Source organism: Eleginops maclovinus, chromosome 4, assembly GCF_036324505.1.
Source record: "Eleginops maclovinus isolate JMC-PN-2008 ecotype Puerto Natales chromosome 4, JC_Emac_rtc_rv5, whole genome shotgun sequence".
NCBI classification, from domain to species: Eukaryota; Metazoa; Chordata; class Actinopteri; order Perciformes; family Eleginopidae; genus Eleginops; species Eleginops maclovinus.
The window spans coordinates 22,915,014-22,938,289 of NC_086352.1; the positions used below are offsets into that span (position 1 = coordinate 22,915,014).

At 39.4% G+C, this 23,276-nt stretch overlaps 2 protein-coding genes across 2 annotated transcripts; one reads left to right on the forward strand and one right to left on the reverse strand.

Annotated features, from left to right (window-relative positions):
* Nucleotides 1-5,499: 5,499 nt before the first annotated feature.
* Nucleotides 5,500-10,435, forward strand: lysmd2 (LysM, putative peptidoglycan-binding, domain containing 2). Its single transcript, XM_063881747.1, has 3 exons — nt 5,500-5,969; nt 6,700-7,040; nt 9,679-10,435. The coding sequence occupies exons 1-3, from the start codon at nt 5,724-5,726 to the stop codon at nt 9,728-9,730; spliced, it is 639 nt and encodes a 212-aa protein (XP_063737817.1). The 5' UTR covers nt 5,500-5,723; the 3' UTR covers nt 9,731-10,435.
* Nucleotides 10,436-10,545: 110 nt separating this feature from the next.
* scg3 (secretogranin III) lies at nt 10,546-23,276 on the reverse strand. The gene is made up of 12 exons (XM_063881746.1): nt 22,866-23,276; nt 22,025-22,077; nt 21,815-21,857; nt 21,403-21,618; nt 20,103-20,245; nt 19,621-19,779; nt 19,317-19,542; nt 18,621-18,737; nt 16,214-16,297; nt 15,103-15,213; nt 13,983-14,072; nt 10,546-11,429 (listed from the first exon to the last, which is right to left on the reverse strand). The coding sequence occupies exons 1-12, from the start codon at nt 22,966-22,968 to the stop codon at nt 11,311-11,313; spliced, it is 1,464 nt and encodes a 487-aa protein (XP_063737816.1). The 5' UTR covers nt 22,969-23,276; the 3' UTR covers nt 10,546-11,310.

The following is a 23,276-nucleotide window of genomic DNA, read 5'->3' on the forward strand; positions in this document are numbered from 1 at the left end:
AGGCTGGAAGCTGTACAGATTTTTAATAAAGAGAACATTGTGCCAAGATAGAATTGTAATGTCTAACTCCAATTTCCAAGGTCAACGATGAACCTTAACTATCTACTTTATTGTTTATATTTTTCCTATATCTGTATATAGTAAGAGATAGATGGTGGTAATGCTGAAATAACTTTCTTTATCTAGTGCTAAGACACTCGCTAAATGCAGTTGAGGCAGATGGTAATTTAGTCATTTGGCATGTATGTGGTCATAAACCAAAGTATTGCACAAAAGGAAAAGTAAGTTGATCAGCAAAGTCAGCAAGCTTCATCATTTGCTGGGGAACTACAAACTGTAATCTCCACAGATGTGATTGAAGGCTATCAGCTTTGTGGCCAAACCTCATGTTTTTCTCTAACTTGTAGAGAGGCCTTTTGGTTTTCAGAGGTACTCTAGGTGGTGTATGTATGCACCCTTTAATCAGATCCAGTTTTTCAGAGTGTTTGCACATGCCTGAGAGGTGATGTAATGTATTTGAGTCCATCCCTCTCTGGGTTTCCTGTGCCAGAGTGCTGCGGGGAGCTGCCGTCAGAGAAAACTCTGCACTGCTGGCAGCGAACTGTAACTGTAGTGAATGACTCAAGTGTTTCCACTCTGTGAGCATAGAGGAAAGCAGAACTGCAGGTTGAGGTCATGTCTGTCAGTCACAACAGTTGGCATGATTTCAAAGTAAAAAAACAAGAATCCAAAGGTGCAATATATGGTTGTGTTCTTATATAAGTACAGCACAACTGCTCTCTCGCAGACTATAACTATTAATAAGCACTGCTCCTCCGCATGTGGAAAAAATAAACTGGAACTAACTGTTTCTTGTCCATGTCTTTGTTTGAGCTGATGGCCAGAGCACACTGTACTGACTAGTATACTGCGTTTACCATAAATTAAAAGCAGAGTATCTGGTAATGCATGAAGTTCAAGCATTTAGTGAAATTTTAATGCGCCATCCAAAACCAAGCCTATCATCAGACACCTTCTCATAATGAAAATAAAGAGTATGACGTTGATGTATTCTCTTGAGCCATTTTGCATGGGCTGGTCGATTTGCTGTGATATCAATACATCTCATGGTCAGGGGATGGATTAGATGTCCTGGTGGCACAGATGTTGTCAAGTATTAAACATCACTGTACTGGACACTTCAACAGCAGAGTTGCCCCAACATGAATGGGAGTGATGCAAAAAGACAGCAGATGTTGTAAATGTACACACATCAACCCCTCATCCTTTAAAAAATGTTTGTTGTATGATAACACTTTAAATCACCACAATTGCATACCATTGTTTTAACCCTCTGTCCACCCCCTCTCTCCCTCTACAGTCTTTCACAAGGCAGCATTGTTCTTTAACAGGTATGTTGTTGATTTTCCATCAGTATGAGTATTGTAGAGAAACCCTGAACAAAGCTCTCAACAGTCCCTTACTATTATGGCCTCGTGCACTTGGTAAACAAACACTCACAGATAACCAGGCAGAGGGGAGAATGGGAAGGGCACTCGTTCTCTTATAGCACCGGTAATATGTTCATTTTAGAGGAAATAATACTAATTTGGGGAATGGAAGAAATAACTGCCAGCAGAAATCCACTGTTATCCTATCAGATGTCATAGCTGAAGCCCCTGAAGGTGAGCACTGACATGTTATAAGGACAAAAGGAGCAGAGATGGTGTCCTCTAAACACTGAGTCATACCTGACAGGGTTGTGTAATCGCCCTAACTGAAAACACCTTGAGAAGTAGAAGCAACATCTGTGAGTGTGTGGTTGATATTATCCTTCTGAGCCTGAACATATGCTGCTGTCTGGCTTGTTGAGCTAGTCATGTTTTAGTGAAAGAAGAAATATCTATTTAGGCGGTGGTGGATTTAAAGATGTATAATGAGGCATTAGCTCCAAATAGTGCATCCTGCTGATTTCAGTTTGAACAGGAACAACAGCTACCTCTATTGAAAGGTGGCCAAGTAGCCCTGTAGTATTACAATTACTTCCCTTCGTGTTAAAAATAATACGTTTTCTCAGCCTCATAATTTCAAACACATTCTGCCAAGTGAAACTCCCCACGCCTTCGAAAAAAACAATGACAAGCAACACAATGCAATGACTGCTGGCCCTTGAAATATTCCATGTGGGCTTTAATATGAGTAATCTTTACAATTAAAGAAACTATTGGACTAAAAATCCCTCTAGCATTGTGTCTTAAACTGTGGTTGTTCTTCAGTCTTTCATAACGGCTTTGATTCTTTGTTACTTTCAAAGCAACCAAACTCTACATTGTTTTAATATAACCAAACGAAACCAATAAGTTCCTGTTAATAAATATATTCCATTTTCTAGATTTTGGTTTACAAAAAGTGTAGACAATCTTAAATTCCAAAATATTCTAATGTAGATCAATGAGCCATGAACTCATTACTAAAGCAAAGTGAAAGACCAAAACTGTCTTTTACTTCATTATGTTTCCAAAAGTTCCAGAATTGACTGGCGATTAAATGACACCATCTGGTGGTGGAAAATATAAGGGACTTTGCAAAGATGTAATTCCATAAACTGTCCAGTAGGGTTCAGTCTATAACTACCTGATAAATTAATAAAGACAATGTTGAAAAAGGTCCTGTAGGTGTCTCATGTTCATCATCTTTTCTATGACAGTATGCCGATGGATTCGTCCCCATTCTCCTAACATGAACCTGATGTAGATGCATTGATTTAATTGTTGTTTAATTTAATAATTCATTGTGTTCCACAGACAGCACTTGATGATTTCACAACTGTGAACTTTTATACCACCAGTGTATAGCTGTAACATGAAGGCTCATATCTGATATACGTGTCAAAATGATATAGAATTTAATCCAAAATCATCTATCCCAACAGCTGTGAGTGCAGTCAGATCAGGAGGAGCCAAAGAAAGTTGTCATGGTAATGTTGTTACATATGACTCATGGTATTGTTGCTTCTTCTTACCTTTGTTTCCTTTCTATGCCTATTAGAGAAAGAGAGACTGGGACTGAACTGAAGTAGTCTGATTCCTGTAGGTCAGTCTGCTAATGTAATCTCCTGTTTTTGTTTCGACGTCTGAGTAGATCCCAGAGGTCCATTGTAGATATAAATGTTAAACATAATTCACTAATCACAACAAAACCATAGTTTTTGTTTTGTCCTCCAGCAATCCAACAGAACACAATGAACTGATTTGCAGTTCAATCCACCACATTGTGTATAATTAATGCATTAAGTGCCCTCCTCTAGGTCTCGCTTTGTACCCTTACTTAAGTTTCCATTAGAAAATGACAGGGAGATTATGTATAAGCAAAAGAGACTAATTGAATAAATGAATCATTCAGAAATCATGAATCCACTTGTAGCTGCCTCGTATTTATTTATCAGCGAGTTAGATTTCATGGAGGAACATAACGTGCATCCTAAAGTAACACCTGTAGTCTTTGTTTTCCAGTGAAATGAAATATATCTACCTTTCACCAACACTACATTAAATTACTTAATATACAATTTGTACCATCCTAACGTACTTGCTACACAGCCAGCACTGTTTATATGAGTTATCATATGGCTCTAATCTCCTAACACAGTGATTGAAGGAGGAGAAACAACCTCCGGGAATTCAGCACCATTTAGTCATCTCAATAATCATGAACCAGGGATAAGGGGCAATCAAAGTTTCCACCAGCTAGCTCCCAGTAATAAATACATAATTAAAACTGTACTGTCCAAGTTCACATATGGGTTTTTATATAACTTGGTTATTTAACTAGGATTTATCTTGTTCATTTATGGTCTTTCATTTTCTATTCAACAATGATTAACTGACCTACCACATATCTCATAATGATACAAGATACACAAGCCATAGCACCATTTAGAAAAAAGACAAGATATTACTGAATATCAAACTGTAGAAAAAAAATACAATTTGTGTTTGCTATTATCAGTTTCATACAATTAATCATTGATATAACCAGACAAACCAAATCAAAAGTTATTTAGCACATAAGTATACAGCAAATGTTTAAAGCCAGAATAAAAAAAACATAGAGCAGCTATGTATTCTTGAACATGGCAGTATGTACTTAGAGCCTCATATGGATCAACACATTGTGGTTAATACTTTCCATTCTTAAAAAAAGGTGTATAAGTCAGGTCCTTTTGCAGACTTTATAACGCTGATACCTACCGGGGGGAAATCTTTGATATACATTTATTTTTTAAATAGCTTTAATCATGTTCTTATCATCCAAAATATGTTCTTTGTATGCATGGTTGGTCACTGTTAACCAGGTTCCTCTTACAGAGGCCAGCCAAAGTGAAGCTGCCCTTAACAGCACTCGCTCAGGTTGTCACATGCAGTGGTTAGTGGTCACAGACACATGCTGAATGTTTGCAGCCAATGTGAAAGGATCTATCTGTATTTTGCGTTTCACCAAAAATGATTTGTAGCTCAGTCTGGGATCTAAGGACTTTTTTTTATTGTAGTTGCATAATGATTGACTATTTACCTGCCGTGTTTCAAGATCAATATAATAACAGCATGTATGATAAATGAAAAAAAAATAGCAGAAATCAAACTCTAACACTACTGACCCAGGTTTGTATTAGTGAGTGGGCAATACTTGGTCATATCAAAACATAAAACATGTTGTAGAGGTGGTAAAAGTTCAAATATAAGTAAAATATAATTTTGAATGACTTTGGTCAAATGTTATTTTAGAAATGAGGCTGCCCATCTCCACCGACAAGAGCACTCTCTAGGGTGGAGCTCTCTAAAGCTGAAAAGATAACTTGTTGGTGATGTAGGCTAGTAGCCATAACCAGCAGAAAGTTAAGGTGTTGAGTATTGTACACAAGAAATAGTCACAAAAAAATATGCAAATTCCTAACCTGGGGGTGTAGGCTACTGGGGGATTTTGTTAGCACTCAATTGACCAAAATAATTTAAAAAAAAAAATTCTAAAACATTGTTATAGTATAACCATCAGGGGACCATTGATGTGTGAAAGGATTTTGTGTAGCACAGTATTGAGTATTTAATACAATAAACAAATAAACCAGATTCTCCAATCTTGACAGCCAAGCACACCGAAAACTTGACTTTATGTGAGGAGGGCCATGGAACGTATTGAAATGTATAATGTTAACAGATTATCTAGTACAAATCTTAATCCATCGAGCGAATAAATTAGTCACTGCTATTTTCTTGCATAAAGTTTACCTACGATACCGGGTCTATACGGAGCCGGAAGTTAGCTCTGTCATTTTTATCAACATGACGATACGCATTACGTCTAGTTTTGACAGCTTTAGTTGAAACAATATTCAACACTCTTATTCTCGCACTACAAACAATATCTGTCGGTATGTTGTTCCCAACTATTAAAAAATGTTCGTTATTATGAATGTTAATCTATGTATTATTTTGAAAGTGTAACCGGAAACGATATTATTGTTGTTCCTCTTGGACGTTTTTACGTCAACGTAACGGATCTGTGACAAAAGCGTGAGTTAGTGGTCCCTTAAACATGTCTCTGTTCCCCAGGGCTGGCATGCTGAATATGACCGGGGCTGGAAGTCTCCCTCCAGCCTGAAGCAGCGTCCCCTGCCTGCAGCAAGAGAACCGGACCGGTGCAACACACAACAGAGGTAGCCGGGCGCTTTATTTATTCAAGAGAAGATGGCGGAGTTTTCGCCCGTCCTGTCGATGCGGGAGGGTGGAGGACGTTTTGGCCAGCCCATCTTCCCCCGGTCCAGATCTGGTTCCGAGTCAGAGAGCGAACTGTCCCAGAGTCTGGCCCGGACCAAGATCCGCTCGTACGGGAGCACAGCCAGCGTCACGGCCTCTCTTGGGGAGAAATACATAGAGCATCGGGTTACTGACAGTGATACCCTGCAAGGGATTGCTCTGAGATACGGTGTGACGGTAAGGGTGCCACACAACCACTGCAATGTTATCTCAATGTTTTTGATGCTCACCTTGACAACAAGATGTGAAGAAACATTGAATCAGGTTTGATGCATTGGTCAAGCCTCATTCACAACTTTTATTGAAGCCTGGCAAGAAGAGCCAAACATCACAGCTGTTTTCTCAAGTCATCATGTGGACATCACATTTCTGAAGTCATTGATCCCTCAGGGTACCATGTCAGTTTATGAAGCAACAATACACTTAAACCCAAGCACATTCAAAACCTTGATAATTGTGTTGTTTTAACAGCCACAGTTATCCTGAAAGGCCTGTGAAATTATTATTTCACCTCATCTTTCTTGGGAATTGATCCTACGTCTTAAATCAACTTTCATCCCGGGTCCGGCGAAATTAGGTGACAGTTCTGAGAGGCAACAATGCCTGCATTTGAATTATTATGTTCTGATGAGAATATGGGCGAACAGCTATTTGAGAGTTAACATTTGAGCCTGGATTACCAAACTGCAAGGGTCCAGATTGGATATTTAATTACAATTTTTCACAAACATCGATTAGGACGGATCCTATTTTACTTCCTTATTTTGTTTGTTTCTTTATATTGCATCTTTATAAAGGTTGTTGATGATTTAGTCTTTAGTTCTTAGCTTAAGTGCAAAAAAGGTAGTAGCTTAGTCATAGAAATTATACTTTTTAACACTGTCATATCTGCTGTCATATTTCCCAGATGGAGCAAATCAAGAGAGCCAACAAGCTGTTCAGCAACGATTGCATTTTTCTGAAGAACAACCTCAACATCCCTGTGCTGTCGGAGAAGCGCTACATATTTAACGGACTGTCACTAGAGTCTCCTGATGGGGACGGTGAAGCAGCGTGCCAGGAGGCAGACACACCTTCATTTGTGATGCAGGATATCGAGGGACCCTCGCCCACCTCTTCCCCACCCCCTGAGAACTCCAAACCCCCCCAGCCGGAGGAGCTGTCAGCCAAAGACTTCTTACACAGACTGGACTTGCAAATTAAACAATCTAAGCAGGCAGCGCGGAAGCTGAAAGAAGAGGAAGTGAGGTGAGTTGTTGAAAAAACCCAGCTAAACTGCTGCTTTCTTTCTGCTTTTTTTACCAGTACACCCTTTCAGAACAGCCCATTGGTAGTAATTAGCTTTCTGAATTACAACATATGAAAATAAGCCACCATAATGGTCGACTCAGACTTGTGCTTGTTGAGCATCAATCAGATGGTATTTATTGTGGATGTTAAGTTTCACACAGAAGAGGAATACCTACAAGTGGTGCTTCTGTTTTTTGCTTAGCAAGATGGTGACGTCATTTTTCTGTCTCTACCAAAGTTACAGTAGCACATTTATAGTGTTGAGTCGACCGGATACATTAGAAACTTGTCCAGAATCTTCAAGTGTGTATTGAGAAAAGGTGTTTGTGTTTGCTTCTGGTTCCTTTGTCTTTTTTTTAGCAAGATGCTGTTTTTGCAGATGAAAATAGGTCTGTGGTTAACACAAGCTCTATTGGTGTTAACTAGCGGCCACATAAGACTAAGGAGGCTGTCTTACAGACTAACAATGGGACTAAAGTTTATCTTAGCCTTGAAATGCCTGTTGGGGTTGGGGCACTCTCGTCCCTGAGCCAGTAGGTCGTTGTCAGAAGTCCCTATCAGCAGAAACGGAGACAGTAAAGTACAAATGTTGCCACAAAAAAACAATCGAAGATAGGAAACAGGGTGCTGCTTATCTTGTCAGATGCCACGTTATGCAACAAATCAGTTATTTAGGAGGACAAGTTGCTTGCTGACAGGCCTGAGCATGTCTTTCTGACACTTCATGTTGAGACTGAGAAAGAGCATACTGCCAGAAGTTAGGCAGTCATGGAAGCCTGGCGTACTCCCATTCATAGACAAACAAGCTTGGTTGGTACAATCAGTTCGGTCAGTACTCTGAGTCAGAGTGAAGACGTTTCCCCCACAGACATGGAGTATATTGTTTCCACGGTGTGCTCTCTAAAAGTGTTTCGCTAACAGGAGCAGCTGTTATGTTAGTTAACTTCCTGTTGGCCTCAGGCTACCTGAGCCATGTGGCAGCTGCTGTGGCATCAACTGTCCATTGTCTCTGTTTTTTTATTACAGATTTTGTAGAGCTCTAACAGATCTGTCATTTTCCCTAAAAGAATGAGGGCGGCCTTATCACATAAACACTTATCACATAAACACTTAACTACTTAACTACCACAAATATCAACATTTATGATGCTCAGTGTGTCCCTATAACCGGTATATTTGATTTGGTGTTATTTTATGATCTAGTATGACATGTTTTTTTTAAATGAAAAAGCTACAAGAAATTAGGTTTTATGGTCTTATTTATGAATTCAGATTCATGACAGAATCAAACATTAAACATGAATTTCTTTATTAACATCATGTTGTACAATGTAACTTGGTCCATGTTTTATATACTACTAAATACTGTAAGAGAACATTCTTCAGGTATTTCATTATCATATAATCTCTTACCAACATGTCTTTTTAATGTTGTCCTGATGTGCCAGTAACTCTAGACCTGTGATTTGATTAATGCAAATCATAAGCCTTGAGTGAATGTGCCATTCCTCTTTAAATGTTTACCTAGCAGCTGAGGCTTTGTGTTAAAGCCCTGCCTCTGACTACAGCCACATCAAAGGTTATCTGTGGAGCCGCTGTGTGTTCAGACAAACAGAGACACTCGCTCCGTGTTTCCAGAGTCAGAGCAAACAGACTGTGTGCCTGTTGGCTTTTCCCCCTTTGAGGCAGTAAAACACAAACCTCTTAAGCTCAACGCTTGGGAATGGAGGACCAGTCTATAGCTGTCCTTTTAGAAGAATGTGTACATATCTCATAGTTTGATCAGTAATAATGATCTTAAATGCGGCCATTACACTATATTGACTCTTCCACAAACTCTGTCAACATTTGCAGTCTCTTTGCATCTCTTTAATGTGGTTATATATAAGAGAATGATGTTAGATTAGTCAGATTTACTTCCTGGAAGAATGCATTAGTTTGTAATCTTTTGGAAAAAGTCCCTTGTTAGATCTTCTCAGTTTGAAAAAAATATCCTGTTGTCTGTGAGCACGACACGATATTAAATCTATAGCTTAATAGCAACATAATTTTAGCCTCACACCTTAACTCATCTCTTTCCTTAAATGTTTTCCTGCAAAGTCATTGTGTGAAACTTTCTTCCTCATCCTTTATTGATTTGAAACATTCTATATTTTTGTCCCTAATTAATTATGATCCTCTGCAGCAGACTATTCTCTAAACCTTGGGAGAGACCTTGAACATGAACAGATGCTCTGAAGAAAAAAAACCAATTTCTTCTCAATGAAAGGTTTTGTGACGGCTTGCATTTCTGACGTAGTTTTTCTCAGAGAGTAGCTGATTAACAGCAACATTTTAAGTTCACGATCAAGCTCAAAACATTGCTGTCTGCTACCGTAGGCCAGATGAGCCTTCATCTGTCAGCGGGGAACAATACATCTGTTGGACTCATCCATTATTCACACGCAATACGCTCACCTAGAAACTGTGGGGACTTCTTAAGCTGAGTGAAAGGAGTTAAAGACGATGTGTGTGTGTCGGTATATTACAAATGTTTTGTTTCTGTGAAAATCTTACAAAGTAAATGAAAGGTTATCCATCTTTTTGTCATCCGCAGGAGCAATGAGGAGGACTACACAGCGCCTGCAACATCATATCAGGAGATATAAAGGACCAGTCCGTTTACTGCAAACACAACCATGCTCACACATACTACCATAACCCCATTGCTGTTTTATTTCTCTTAACGTTTGCTTTTTCCATACCATGTTGAGGAAAAGTGTTGTTTGCCTTTTATTTATTGATATTATTATGATGTATATGGTTGTTACTGTTTTGTACACTTTTACTTGGAGACTTAACAGCACGGGGGAGCATCCAATATAAATATCCAAGCCCACGTGCCCATCCTCTCATCATTTGCTTCTGAAGCGGCTGTACAAAGTCCACCTGCTGCATATGTTCACACACACACACACACACACACACACATACACACACACACACACACACACACACACACGCATAGGCAAACACACGGCACTAAGCAATTCCAGAGGGATTAGCTTGTTGGACTTGCTAACTGCTTCTGATGCTAAATCCCCGACCTAGAATAGTATCATTGGAAAGTGTATTCAGGCCTTCCTCATCAGTATTTACCCTGTATGAGCACACCGCACACAGGGGTGGTGGATGGACCCCCGCCTTTTTGCCTCATAGAAGCTGTTTTTCTTCAGGAAAAAGAAGGGACTGCTGTATTTTTGCAGTGTGAATTAATTATTTATGTGTGGAGAACTGTCTGTATCAGCTCTTTTATTGTGCTTTTAAATTCTTTTGGTTTCATTTGGGAATAATAAATATGTACTTAAACCAGACGTGAACATTTCATGTGTTTTTATGACATTTGTAGGCATGTGAAGCTCAGTTATTGTTGATTTTTTTCCTTCCTCCAGTGCTGCTTCATTGTCACATTTAAAGACACAGATAAAGAAAAGGCAACGTTTTAATTGCTTTTAAACTTTAGGAAAAAAATCACAAATATTTACATTTAGAAATACTTATCTTGAGTCTCTACAGAGAGGGAAATGTTGAACTCAGAGACATGCAGAGTGAACTGAAGATAGAAACATGGCCCCCTAGTGGCCCCCATAAGTATTACAGCAGAACATAACGGGAGTACGGTGGGCACTGACATGACAACAACAAATATATTTTTGGTAAAAGAAAATATCCATTAACATCTTACATATACACCGGAAAAGCAAATATAATAGGCTAAGACAGGTTACACAGAATGAGTACAGTTGAATATAGGTGCATTTTGTTGCAAAAATTGTTTTGGAAACTGGATGACAAAGCTACAGCATCATACTCTCAAAAACATTCATTTCCTGCAGGAATCAGCTTGGAGTAAATGCTAGCATTTAGTTGGATGTGTGAGTTGGTTAAATAAAATACCTTAATGTCCTCTCAATTATATTCTAGGTATTATTACTCTGCAATCTTGGCGTGCAAATATAATCAGTTAACTTTAAAGAATAGGTTATTGTTATTAAATCTCTTTTCTGGATACATTTTAGGAATGTCTGGGAAAATAAAAAAGTTCCCTAAGCAGGTAGTTTTGAATACACAGTATATACTTTACCATGCCATGGGAAATAACGGTAAGTATCAGGGTTTTGTTTGAGATGTAAGTGTCAGATTCAGTCTTGTGTTAGGTCAGAGGTCGGGTGGAGGATGGGTGATGCTGTTACAGGCTGCTGTAAATCCTTTTGATTGTGTCGCCTTCATCCTTGGCGATAATGCCTTTGTCAATGTAGGAGTCGACCTGCTTGTCCATGAAGTCCTTCAGTTTGGACAGGTCATAATCTGGAAAGAGAGACAAAGCATAGGACGGGTTTATAATCTGAGATGTAATCAAAGATGAAGACCAAGAGATCGTGGTGGTTGGTTGGTTAGATAGATCAGACATTAGACTTCTTAAAACAGCACACCCAAACATGACTTAATCTGGTATGGTAATTCATTATCATTGAGGATTAAGGTCATAGCATGTTTGTGTTGGGTCTAGAAGATACCACATACATAATAAGAACACTGAAAGATCTTAGAGTAAAAAATGATAGCCATGTTCTTACATTAATCCCTAGTAATAATTGTCATCAGTTTCTGGTAGTCATTTAAAACATACTCCATCAAATAATGATTAATAACTAAACGATTGTGAAACTTTAAATAAATACAAAAATAAAAATGTTAACCTATATTGTGCAATAAACAATAAGCATATACAGCAATATTTGTACCAGTTATTAAATAAATAATGAAAATGACAGGATTCAGCAATTTTGACAATTATAAAATTAACATACTATACTGTTTGATATAATACTGATAAAAGCTTGTAGAGAGTTTGTCTGGAGCTTTATTTGGGATCTAATCTTGAAGAGTGATCCCAATTCTTCCATTGAGGCATCATTTCACTTAGCTCTGGATCAGTCATTTCACAAAGCACCATAAGGCAGCAGCAGGATGTGGCTATATTTAGAGATAAACACAGCCTAAATCTGAATCATGGTAACAAATGAGTTTCAGAGAGCAGGTTGGCAAACAGCTGCCGCACTACTTCTCCTGCTCTGACTGAATCTGATACAGAGGGAGCAGAAGGGCAGAGGACAGACAAGACGTCACACAATAACTTTTAAAAGGAAATTTTGAACAGCAGCAAGAATACAGCCTTGCAGTGCGGATGACAAACAGGATGTTTGTGAGGGATTAACTGGATGTGATTAGAGACGGCGCTGCTTCTCTCAATCTTGACTGCGACGAGCCAAAAGGCAGAAACAAGGATGTTGCATTGACGTCCATCTGCTCCACTGACACGCACGCACGCACGCACACACATTTAAATGCACACACTAAGAGCTTGCTGAGGTTGTCCTAATGAGTTCCTGTGATAGAATAAACATAATAAATGGACCGTGGCCCTCTCTGTTACTATGACACTACTTTTTGGTTGAAAAGGCTTTTGTTCTCCTCCAGCTGTACTTTCCCTGAAGAGGGAGGGAAAATAGAGATAATAAGGATGAGGTTTAATGTGCTGAAAAGTGTATTATAAAAGTGGTGCATTATTACAGCTATTGAGAGTGCCACCTTGGGGAAAATTGGGTGGTTTTGGGAGAACATTTAGACTCAGTGTGAGGTTTTCTTTTTTCGACACCCTTATCTGTCTGTCTTCTGTGCCCAGATCACTGACTGGCAGGCGGGAAGGGCCCCTGTTGTCCCAGACAACCGCTCCACGCATCAGAATACTAATGAAGCGGCCTATATAGAGCAAGGTCGGAGATGAGCCCCAAACAAAACTTCCCTGCTGCTTCGGCTCCGGACTCTGCAGGAGTTTAAGCTCAGTGTCAGCCATTTCTTTTCTTCTTCTGTGTTAAAGATGCAAACAAGAATCTAGGTCAAACTCTGTCTTTTTGTTGTTACTCTGGAGTGGATGAATCTATTTTTTAACGTCTCAGATGAGATCAGGCCACTGATCTCTAGTATTATATATAAATCTCAGTTAAACCTTTTGGGGTTTTTTCTCTTCCGAGATGTCCTGCGGAGATGATTAACAGTAGATGGATGGCCTGAATAGTGAAAACTCATTAACATTTCATTCTTCTCTGCTTAATTAAGCACCACTGGACAATTGATTTTTACACTGTGGAGAGCCAAACAGCAGGCTTCTCCTGTCAGACCGGAGCTCACAGTTTTCACAGCTCTGCAGACTGGTGCAGTTTCTGGGTCACATACTGCTTTTTTAAATGCTGACAGTTACAGTATGTGTAAGGCAGCAAATCTAAAAGTACTCCCTGAAATAATATAAATTCAGAGAGAAGGCGTGCATGCCATGATCAAGAGGTTTTCACTCATTTTCTTTCTTTTAATGGCTTTTCTGTGTTGTTTTAAATGCTAATTATTAACTATTCAATATCAACGACTGCATTTCCTTTTTAAACGCTCTCACACATGCCCAACTGCTCTCAAAACATAAATGTTGAGGAACAGGCAGGAGGGAAAAAATCAATAGCCCTTTGTGTCAGAACGAGGAAGCTGTAGCACAAGTAATTAGGACAGACTCATCAAGAATTATCCATATTCATGAGATCTGGAGTGAAGCATCCATCCTGGTATCCCAAAACTAATTTTAATTGCAAATTGGGGGGTAACAAAAGAAGCTTCACATTTTCTGTTCTTTAGTGCGTCGCCTCAGACCTGTCTGTGACAAAACACAGATAAGTGGGGAGACATGTGTTTGCAAATGAGGATGACCTTAGTTTTCCTGGTCTGGTAATGAAAACTCACAGATAAGAAAAGGGATATCAGTTTAAGTTGACTGGTTAAAATATAAATGTTTGGTAAGGAATGGTGTCTCACCCTCTTTGCCTTCTTCTTTGTTGTGTTTCTTCAACCACTCAATGTTCTTCCTGATAGCCTCCAGATAAGTCTCTGATTTGCCAGGCTGATCTGGTAAGAGAATGAGAAAATAATGTATTAGAAAGTGGAAAATAAAAACATTTAAACATTTTGTAATTTCTGTAATTAATTTACTCATAAGGCCTCGTTTCCACCCTTTAGTAAGGTGATATAAATATTGCACAACATTCTTCCTAAAGCAATATTGACAGACAGCATTTTAATTTTGATGTTATATATTTACTATCAGCATAATAAAGAAAAACATTTCCGACATGTTATGTTGTAAGGTGATAGCTACAGTAAGTATTTTGATATCTACAGTTTGTTTTTAACAAATCATAAATCAGATTACGCATAACCACAGAATAAAGTTGGACTGTATCACAGGCCCCCCATCTTACCATCAATATCACATTTTAAATGACATTGCTCAAGATTTTTCCCATTTCCTGCTGAAACGAATGTCATGGTGCTAATCCTTATCTATGTTTGGTTTGTTTTTAATTTGTATGCGTGCGTGTGTGTTTGTGTGGATTACCCTGGTAAACCGTTACTGTACAGTGTACAGGGACACAGAATAATGGCAGCTGTGAGAAGCTTTTCTGTTAATGTTATTGGACTGGCCTAGTTCAGGGGCGAACAGAGACTTAACTTTGATTGGCCAGACTACAGAGTGTTGTTTACTTCCTGTCAGCCCTGCTGAGTGAAAACAACCTAAAATGCCCTCGCCCATTACTGAATGTTAAAACACATTTTTGAACATAACATGAACATTCGTTGAGGTACAGTGAAGACACTGTTTTTGCTTAATTGTGGTTGGAATCTGCTATTTTTTAGCAATCTGCATTTATTTAGGACATTTGACACAAAACAAAACAGGGAAATCGTATAGCAAAAAAACTAAATAAAACAAAAACTAAAGAAACACAAGTCATGCAATTCACAAGGCACATTGTTTGTGATTTTTGAGGGGCAAATTGGTAAATTGTATTAAATTATTTTGGCAAATTATAATATATAACTAAAGAAAAAGCTATTCATGTTTCGTCTGGTCATCAGGATTGGGAACTGGACTGACTGGTCTCGGTGGATCGCTGCTCCTCCTTAGTTGAGTCCTTCAGGTTTTCGTACTCCTTCTGCATCTTGGCCGCCTCCGCCTTGGTGTTGTCGTCCTCGTCCAAGGTTTTTCCTACAGCAAAGGAACAATACAGGTAGCATGAAAAAAAATGCTAAGTTGCTGCTAGAGATACTTCATGCAGCTGGGGAATACACCTGTTAGCTTTCTGGCAGAGACTGATTTTTAATATACATTTTTTGTATCTTTTACACTATGCTGTACATTTTATTTTCTAGAATTGAACATAGCAATTTTTGTTATTGTTTTAGTGGTGCAGTGACACCGATTCCTATCTTCTGACTGTATCCGGCTAGCTAATTTCCCCTTGTCCTTCTGCTTAGCTAACTAGCTGTAGCAACACATTTAAAAGTTGTATCGATGTTCTCATCTAGCACCAGAAGCTAATCAGCAGATTCCCCAACATTTCAAACTATGCCTTTTAAAGCAAATGTAACTTATAACAGGGGTTTTGAACATACGGCCAACCCTGGCCTGCCAAAGGGTTCAAAGTGGTCCCATGGATGATTTAGTACATTGTCAAAATTACAGCAAATTCCATCTTTCCAATATTCCAATAAAAGGCACTCCTATGCCTTTTTTCAACTGGGTGTTGTGCTGTCCTAAGGGTAATGCCCAATGCTTGATGTGCTATTGTAGATCCAACATGTTAACATGTTTGGATGTACAGTAACTATCATACCCATCATGGTAAGAATTACAAGAACTTGAAACCCCAACAGAGAACATAAACTAATTGGATGCAGGTTTGAGGAAACAGTAGTCTGTTTTTATATAGAGCATGCATTTCATTAAAAAAAAGGGAATTTAGAGATCATTTAAACGTTATTATGCTACTGGTCCGACTCCAGATAAAAGTGGGCTGCAGGAACCTCCTGTCTCCTGTATCTTAATATGTTGATATGTATATCTAAACAAAAGTATTTTCATGTTACAAACATGAACCATGTTTTATTCCATATGAAACAAAAAAAATCCCCTATTCTTATGTTAAGTCTATAAAGCCCTGCAAAGCCCAACATACAGTACATATTACTGATGTTTGACATGTTACCGTTGGGTCCAGTGAAGTCGGGAGGCCCCAGAGCCTTCCCCAGCTTGTTCTTGGTTTGCATGGCTATCATAGTATCCAGGTTCTCTGCAGGAGAAACAGGCCAAACATTTACTTTAGATTTGATCAGCATTGTGACGTCAGTCCACTCTCCTGACACTGCCACGCTGTTCGTGTGTGGCTCAGAGGGCATTATCATTAGAAAAGGGTTTCATTTTATTAATGGAAAGGAGGCTCATGTCAATGACGATAGCAGTGAAGAAAATCTTGTTCTTTTTCATTATCATTTTCAAAAATGTGATGATGATATAATGAATATTTTTGGTAATTAACTTTAAGCTTTAACCATTTACTTTTAGCAGATTTAGACAAGACAAGGAGACAAGGAGAATTAAGTTATATCAAGGCATGACCAAGGCATGATGCTGCAAACCCAAAGGAATAGGGGAAAATACAAGTCAAAGCAGGTCCAGATTTTAAGGGAGTTTCAAAAGTGATAAGATATATGAAAAAAAAGATTGCGAGAAACGTGTAAAGTTCAATTTCAGCTCCAAACAACTGAGCATTAAGGATCCATACACTTTCCTTCCTCTTATTCTTTCACTGAAGTCTCCTTTTATTTCTATCTGAGCATCTCACTTGGACTTTCTATGCATCTTATCTGCCGCCTCCCACCTGTAGCACAGTGGAAGCCCATTATTATTTCATCATTTCCCTCTGCCCACACACACGCACGCACGCACGCACGCACGCACGCACGCACGCACGCACGCACACACACACACACACACACACACACCATCATTGCTCCTCCCCGGCTCTCTCCCTCTATATCTCTCTCTATCTTGGGCCCTGCATTACTAGATTAGCGTTGATTGACAGCCATGTGTGTTCAGTCGTCTACCTGGGTGGGTGACTCACTGGACTGGGGGGGGGGTTGGCATTAACTCGTTGCTAGGCGATGGAGGAATTCCGTCCTATTATCTCCTCACAACCTATGCTACATAAAGAGCGTGGGGGGGTTGCCTAGGAAACCCATATCTTGTGTAAGGGGTAAATGCCCGTTTGTTCTGCTGTGTAGCGTCAACCATCGTCATTTGTTCCACTGTCAGATACAACACGTTGCCAAAGGCAGGGAATAAATCAGTTAAAACTGGTCAGCCTTAGTTATAATATTTCTATTAACACTGCTTTTGTACTGGCATAAACACATTGTAAACGTTTTCAAATGAGTTACACATTATTTTTCTCACTTGTGGTAAGACTACTATTGAAAAAATAGGTCACTGTTTTCTGGATAGTACAAAACAACAAGTCATTTGAAAACATCTCATGGCTCTTCATAATTACCACCAGTGACATTTATAGTTTAAAGATTCCCTCAAAACGTCACTGGATCTATTTCATTTAAATTAACATTGTTAGTGCGCAGGCTCTGTTTGTTCTGTCTTGTACATGTTGTAATGCACAGCACTTATTGTTTATCTTCTAAGTCTGAATGCTTTTGTAAATATACTTGTTATGTTTTTTTAAATGATTGAAAACATAATTGACCCATTAATCAATAATGACAATATGGTTTCTGCCCTATGACACTGTTGTATTTAAAGCACATCTTTTGTGTTTTTGAGTCTTGATTAGGCAGATATATCAAGATAGAGAGATGTTGGGTCTTCCTGAGGCTCACACAGAGAGATGACAGCTGTTTCTTACAGGTGGCTGACCTTTCCACTGGCTACTGATGTGACGTAAAGCCATAAACGCCAGCCTGGTTATATAGGGTGCCCCTGACACTAATCTGTCTGCACAGGCTTTACACTTCGCTGCACAGGCTGATAGTGGACATTAGCTCTGCTGAACACACAATAAACACAAGCAAAAAGCACATACAGTATGTAACACAGAGACGAGGGATGCATATGCACTAGGCAGCTAATGCAATGGATAGATAAAAACATACCCAGATGTAAGCCACATAAACATGTGTGTGTGAGTGCTGTATCATACCTATATGAATATACAGAATACCTTCTGATATAGCAAATGTATGAAATCCCACAAAATAAGATTCTTCATGGCAATTTAATGCATTCTACTGTACAGCAAAACAAAGTTTAGTTTAGTTAAACATTTACTTTCACTACATTTTCAAACTGTTTCAACCTCACTTTAAAGATAATAAGACAACACTAGCAAATACATTTTTGTCAGACTACTCCAAGGTCAAGGATTAACTATCTCACTAAAGATATACTCTTTTTTCATTTTATCCCCTGTCCTAAGTAAAGATAATATTATTTACAACAAATGATGTGACTGTGGCACCTATTATCCTAAGTACGCCTCATGCTGTGGCACTGAGTGTACCAGACTGATAGATAAACAGAGCTGTTATTAAGTTATGTCTTACCTAAATAGGAGACTCCCTCCTCCGGAGTGATGGTACCGTACTTCACCATCATCTTCACAAAGTCGATCAATGTCTTCATGATGGTAATCAATGTTTCTCTCTCCTGAGCGTCTTGTTCTGCAACAGTAAAGCGGAAACCAGTGAAGTATTAATCAGAACCATAAATACTATAATATATTGGCTTTATTGGGTTTCATTACAGTCACTCCCTTCCTACAAATATAGCTATATAGACAGAGAAACAATCACAGTAGAAATATATATATAAACATGGAGAAATTATAAAAATAGAAATATTTAAAGAGAGAAATTATAAGAAATAAGTATATAAAATATATATTCTACAATATAGGCTTCACTACAACACTGTAAATAATAATGCTGTAAAAAAGAGTCTGTTTTTTAATGGTAATTGGTTTCAGTGGTGTTGATGTTACCACATGGGGTTTTACTGTGGGGGTCATGAGGATGGGGTTATATATAATTTGTTATGTGTGCACGTTTCATCCCCACTTCCTTGAAAGACGTGTTGGGCAAGCATTGACTGGAGAATAGTATCTCCATGACAACAGCAGCGCTCCAGTTCTGTTCCTGATCTGGAAAACGTCTATCTTTGGGTGAAAGAAGCTGTGAGGCAACTATTTTCGTGCCTCGGATGTAAACTGTCACAGACTGGGCCTGTGTTAGAGTGTTTACCTGAGTCGAGGCTGCGGAGCAGGTGGTAGAAGTTGGGGAAGTACTGCAGGTCCTGGAGCCCGTCCTCGGGGCTCACCTCGTTGCCTTCCTCAGTATCTTTGTCCCAGGTGTTGGCATCTTTGTCGTCTCCTGCATCCCTGTCCACCTCGTCCTCAATCTCATCATCATTTTCTTCCTCGTCTTCCTCGTCTTCGTTGTAGCGGCGCTTCGGTGGCTCCCACGTGTCCTGTAGATGTTTTAGTGGTTATTGTTGTGACTCTCATTTCTATCATATCATAACTATTGATTCTTTACAGGTTTTTACCTTGATTGCGTCAGAGCCCTGTTCGTCCTGCCCTCCCTGTATTTCTTCGTCGTTGCTCTCTATGTTGTCAATCTCGTTGTTTTTGGCGTTTTTGGTGATGAGATCCTGCAGAGCCTCGGCCACCTGGTACTCCAGAGTGTCAGCCTGACTGTCTGTTATCTACAGAGGGACGAAGAGAGATACTGAGAACAAATGTGTGTAATAACACATCTTATGTAAGATTAGCTAGAACAGAAAATCATGTCCTGACTGTAAACTTCTATGTTACACATAGTGATTGCTGTCAATGAGAGAACCATCTCAGGGAGCAATTTGGACACCTCTTAATTAGTTATTGAGTGTCACAAAAACTAATTCACAGCTGAAGCCATGGAACCACGCTCAATTCACACTTCTATCGCCCGCTGCAGGGAGAGAGGGGTTCCTCTTGAGTAAATGTCATGCTACACGCTGATGAAACAGCATACAAGCTCACAACCTACCAGCCCCAATTTGAGTAGCTTTAAGACGATCCTGTCGAACACCCCTCTGTCGTCCTCCTCATAGATCTTGTTTGCGATCTTCTGGACAATGTCTTCTGCTGTCAGCGGAGTGCCGTCCACTTGACGGAAGCTTTCTGTTTCATCTGAGAGGATAAAAACAACACATATGTTATAATTTGTAACTTTCTTTTCTTGCTTATTAGCTTTGTGCAGGTTTAAAGCAGGTTTAATGTTTACGTTTTTATCTTACAGCTGGCAGATTTTCAACTTCCCCCACCATAGGAGATTTCATGAAACTTGTTTTCTACCTTGTCTACTTTACTCGATCTGTCCTATTTCTTCTCTGTCTCATTATTAAATGTTAAAACTTGACCTAGAAATTAATTAGCTAGCTCATAAGGCTGAAAATGTGTCAGTAAAAAATTATTCATTTTCTCTCTCCTGATATTCAACATCAATATCCGCTTTACTCAGAAGCAAATGTGAAATTGTTACAGCTTGACTGTTACATAACTGTCCCTGCTGCTTCTCAATGTCCACGCACAATAAATATAACCACTGCTAGAGAACTATTGCCCATACTGGCGGGTTTATTCATCCATGATTTCACATTCTAACACATTTCTGTCTCACCACAGGAAATAAGAAATAAAATCCAGACTGTGCTGGCCAAATTTAGATGTAGCGTAACCTGCTTGTCATTGCCTGAGCGACCACATGAATCGATGAAGTGTAGCACTCAGCGCTTTGTGTCTGAGTCACCTCAGATAATTTTTTTAATGCTGCTGATTGGACTAAGATATCAAGTTACATGCGTATACAGAAAACTGTTTGCCGATGTTATGAATATCTATTGAGACTGAAAACCTATGTAGACATGAGCAAATTTGGGGATTTTTAGTGTATTTACAAAAAGGCCTATGAATTAAGAATTGTGGTTGCATCTCAAAAATCAATGCCACATATTGCATAGTCTCCTGTGTAAAGGTGGACCTGATACAGAAGCCCAGCATAAACTTTCACTACTGCAGGGAGATAATCTTTTTCTCTCCATGCCCGTGTTCTCTCTTTGACTATTTCTGTCTGTATGTGCTTATCCCCATCACACATGCACATGATTTCTCTGCCTACTGTTTCTTAAAATGTCAGTGCCAGAGAGAAGCATGCGGCATGAGACCTGCCCTTTGAGGGAAAAGGTCAATGAAGCAAAAGGGATAACACCTAACACTGTGTAAAGCAGCACCTTCACAAACATGCCAGGAAAGGTGCATGGTGACAGGTGAGATACCCTGGTACTTGCCGTCGTCCATGCCGGTCTTGGTGGAGTCATAGTCCTCGACCAGGCGCCGGCTCTTGGTCGAGTCTGATTCATCATGAATGTACTGGCCCTCCTTCTTCAGCGGCACCTCAGTGGTCTCCTTGGATTTCTGGCCATCCGCCAGAGATTTCAACAGGGTGAAGTCATCGAGGTCCTGCTCTGACTCTCCATCCTTAGAGGCAGACGGACGCTTGCTCTCTAAAAAAGCAGCATAGAATAAATGATCAAACAGGAGGAACAAACGTGATGGAGATGAACTCACTCGTATTAATGCAATTCTATTTTTGATATTTCTCAGTGCAGATGAAGCATTTTTTACTGGAAGTGCTGCAACATGAATCCAGCAGGCGGAAATAAGGTCATTCATTGATTGGCAGTAAAGGTTTCCTCTTACCAGCAGACTGTACTGCAGCATTCACGCTGTCTGCCTCAGCAATCTGGGGAAAAGATGAACAATAAACATACAATTTCCACTGAGGATATAAGCTCTGATTAATTATATTTGCTTGGCTAACACCAGTTGTTTGACTAGGAATCTTACAGCCTATTTGGCCGGATATTCGATAAAAAAAATTGCTTCGGAACAGTGAGAAAGAGAGCTTACCTGCTCCTCTAGTGGTCTTTCTTCCGTCAACTGCCTGTTGTATACAGTTTTATCTGCAACAAAATAAGATGCATGTCAATTCTAAAATAATGGGTCAAATCAGACTTTATTTTTTTAAATGCAGTCAGATTTTCTAGGTTACAAAATTGATTTACACATAGATACATATTATTTTTAACAGCTCTAACATTATTTAGGCTGCTTGTATCAAAAAATGTAAACACTTTTGTTTTGCTTTGTTTTATTTTTGCAATTTTTATCTTTCAGACTTCTGTGATTGGTTCTGGTCTTTTCTAACTCACTATGCATAGCAGAGGCAGTGCTTAATCGGATTATCAAACAAAAGATTAAACTACGGCTAAAATAGACCACAAGCGCCATAATAACATGAGCAGGCGTCGTTAAAAACTCCACTGCTGGTGCTGGAGCTGAACTTTATTTTGATGGTCAACAGATTTACGTATAAAACCACAGAGCTACAGATAAAAGCTACAAAACATTGCAAAACCTGAAGATGAACATACATAGTTCAATATTAAATAAATATCGTACAAAGTGTACAACGTGTAAATGCCAGATGTATTACACATTTGAGAATCAAATGTTATGAGTTTATAATAACCTATAGCTTAGTATCTCGTATTTTATGCATCACGTGTGCAGACAGAGTGTTATGACTTTACACTTAGTGGCGTTTAAAAATGTCAGTTATCACCAACTTCCTCCAGTAACATATTCCATTAACAAAACAGGCTCGATTAAAATATTGCACTAATACTTTACAGTACAATACTAACACAACGCATTTCTACCTCACGGTTAGAGGCGATATCCAACTCACCATCCGCTGAGGCTGTCGGTGTTGGGAAGGCAGATATCTGGCTCACTAAATTCAGAGCTACAAGCTGGAAAAGGACGAAAAGGCCGACGTATTTTGACGCCATTCTGAAGTGATCAGGAGGAACAATTTATCTCGGCTGTCTGTGGGGTGTCCTCCTGCAGAAGCAAAGTGCTGAATGTGTGGACAGCTCCGCTCCGCTTCGGCCGGCTGCTGGTGCTGAAAGTGCCGCGGAGTCTGCGCCCTGGAGTAGCCGCTCTTTCGGACGCACAGCGTGGGGAGGGGCTGGACAAATCTCCGCTGGTCACTGGAGCTGTTGACGAGCCGCGGTGCTGAAACCAGGTCACCTCGCTATAATTATAACCAGATAAGCAGGCTCTTCAAGCCCCGTGTGAGCTAAAGAATCACCTGCTA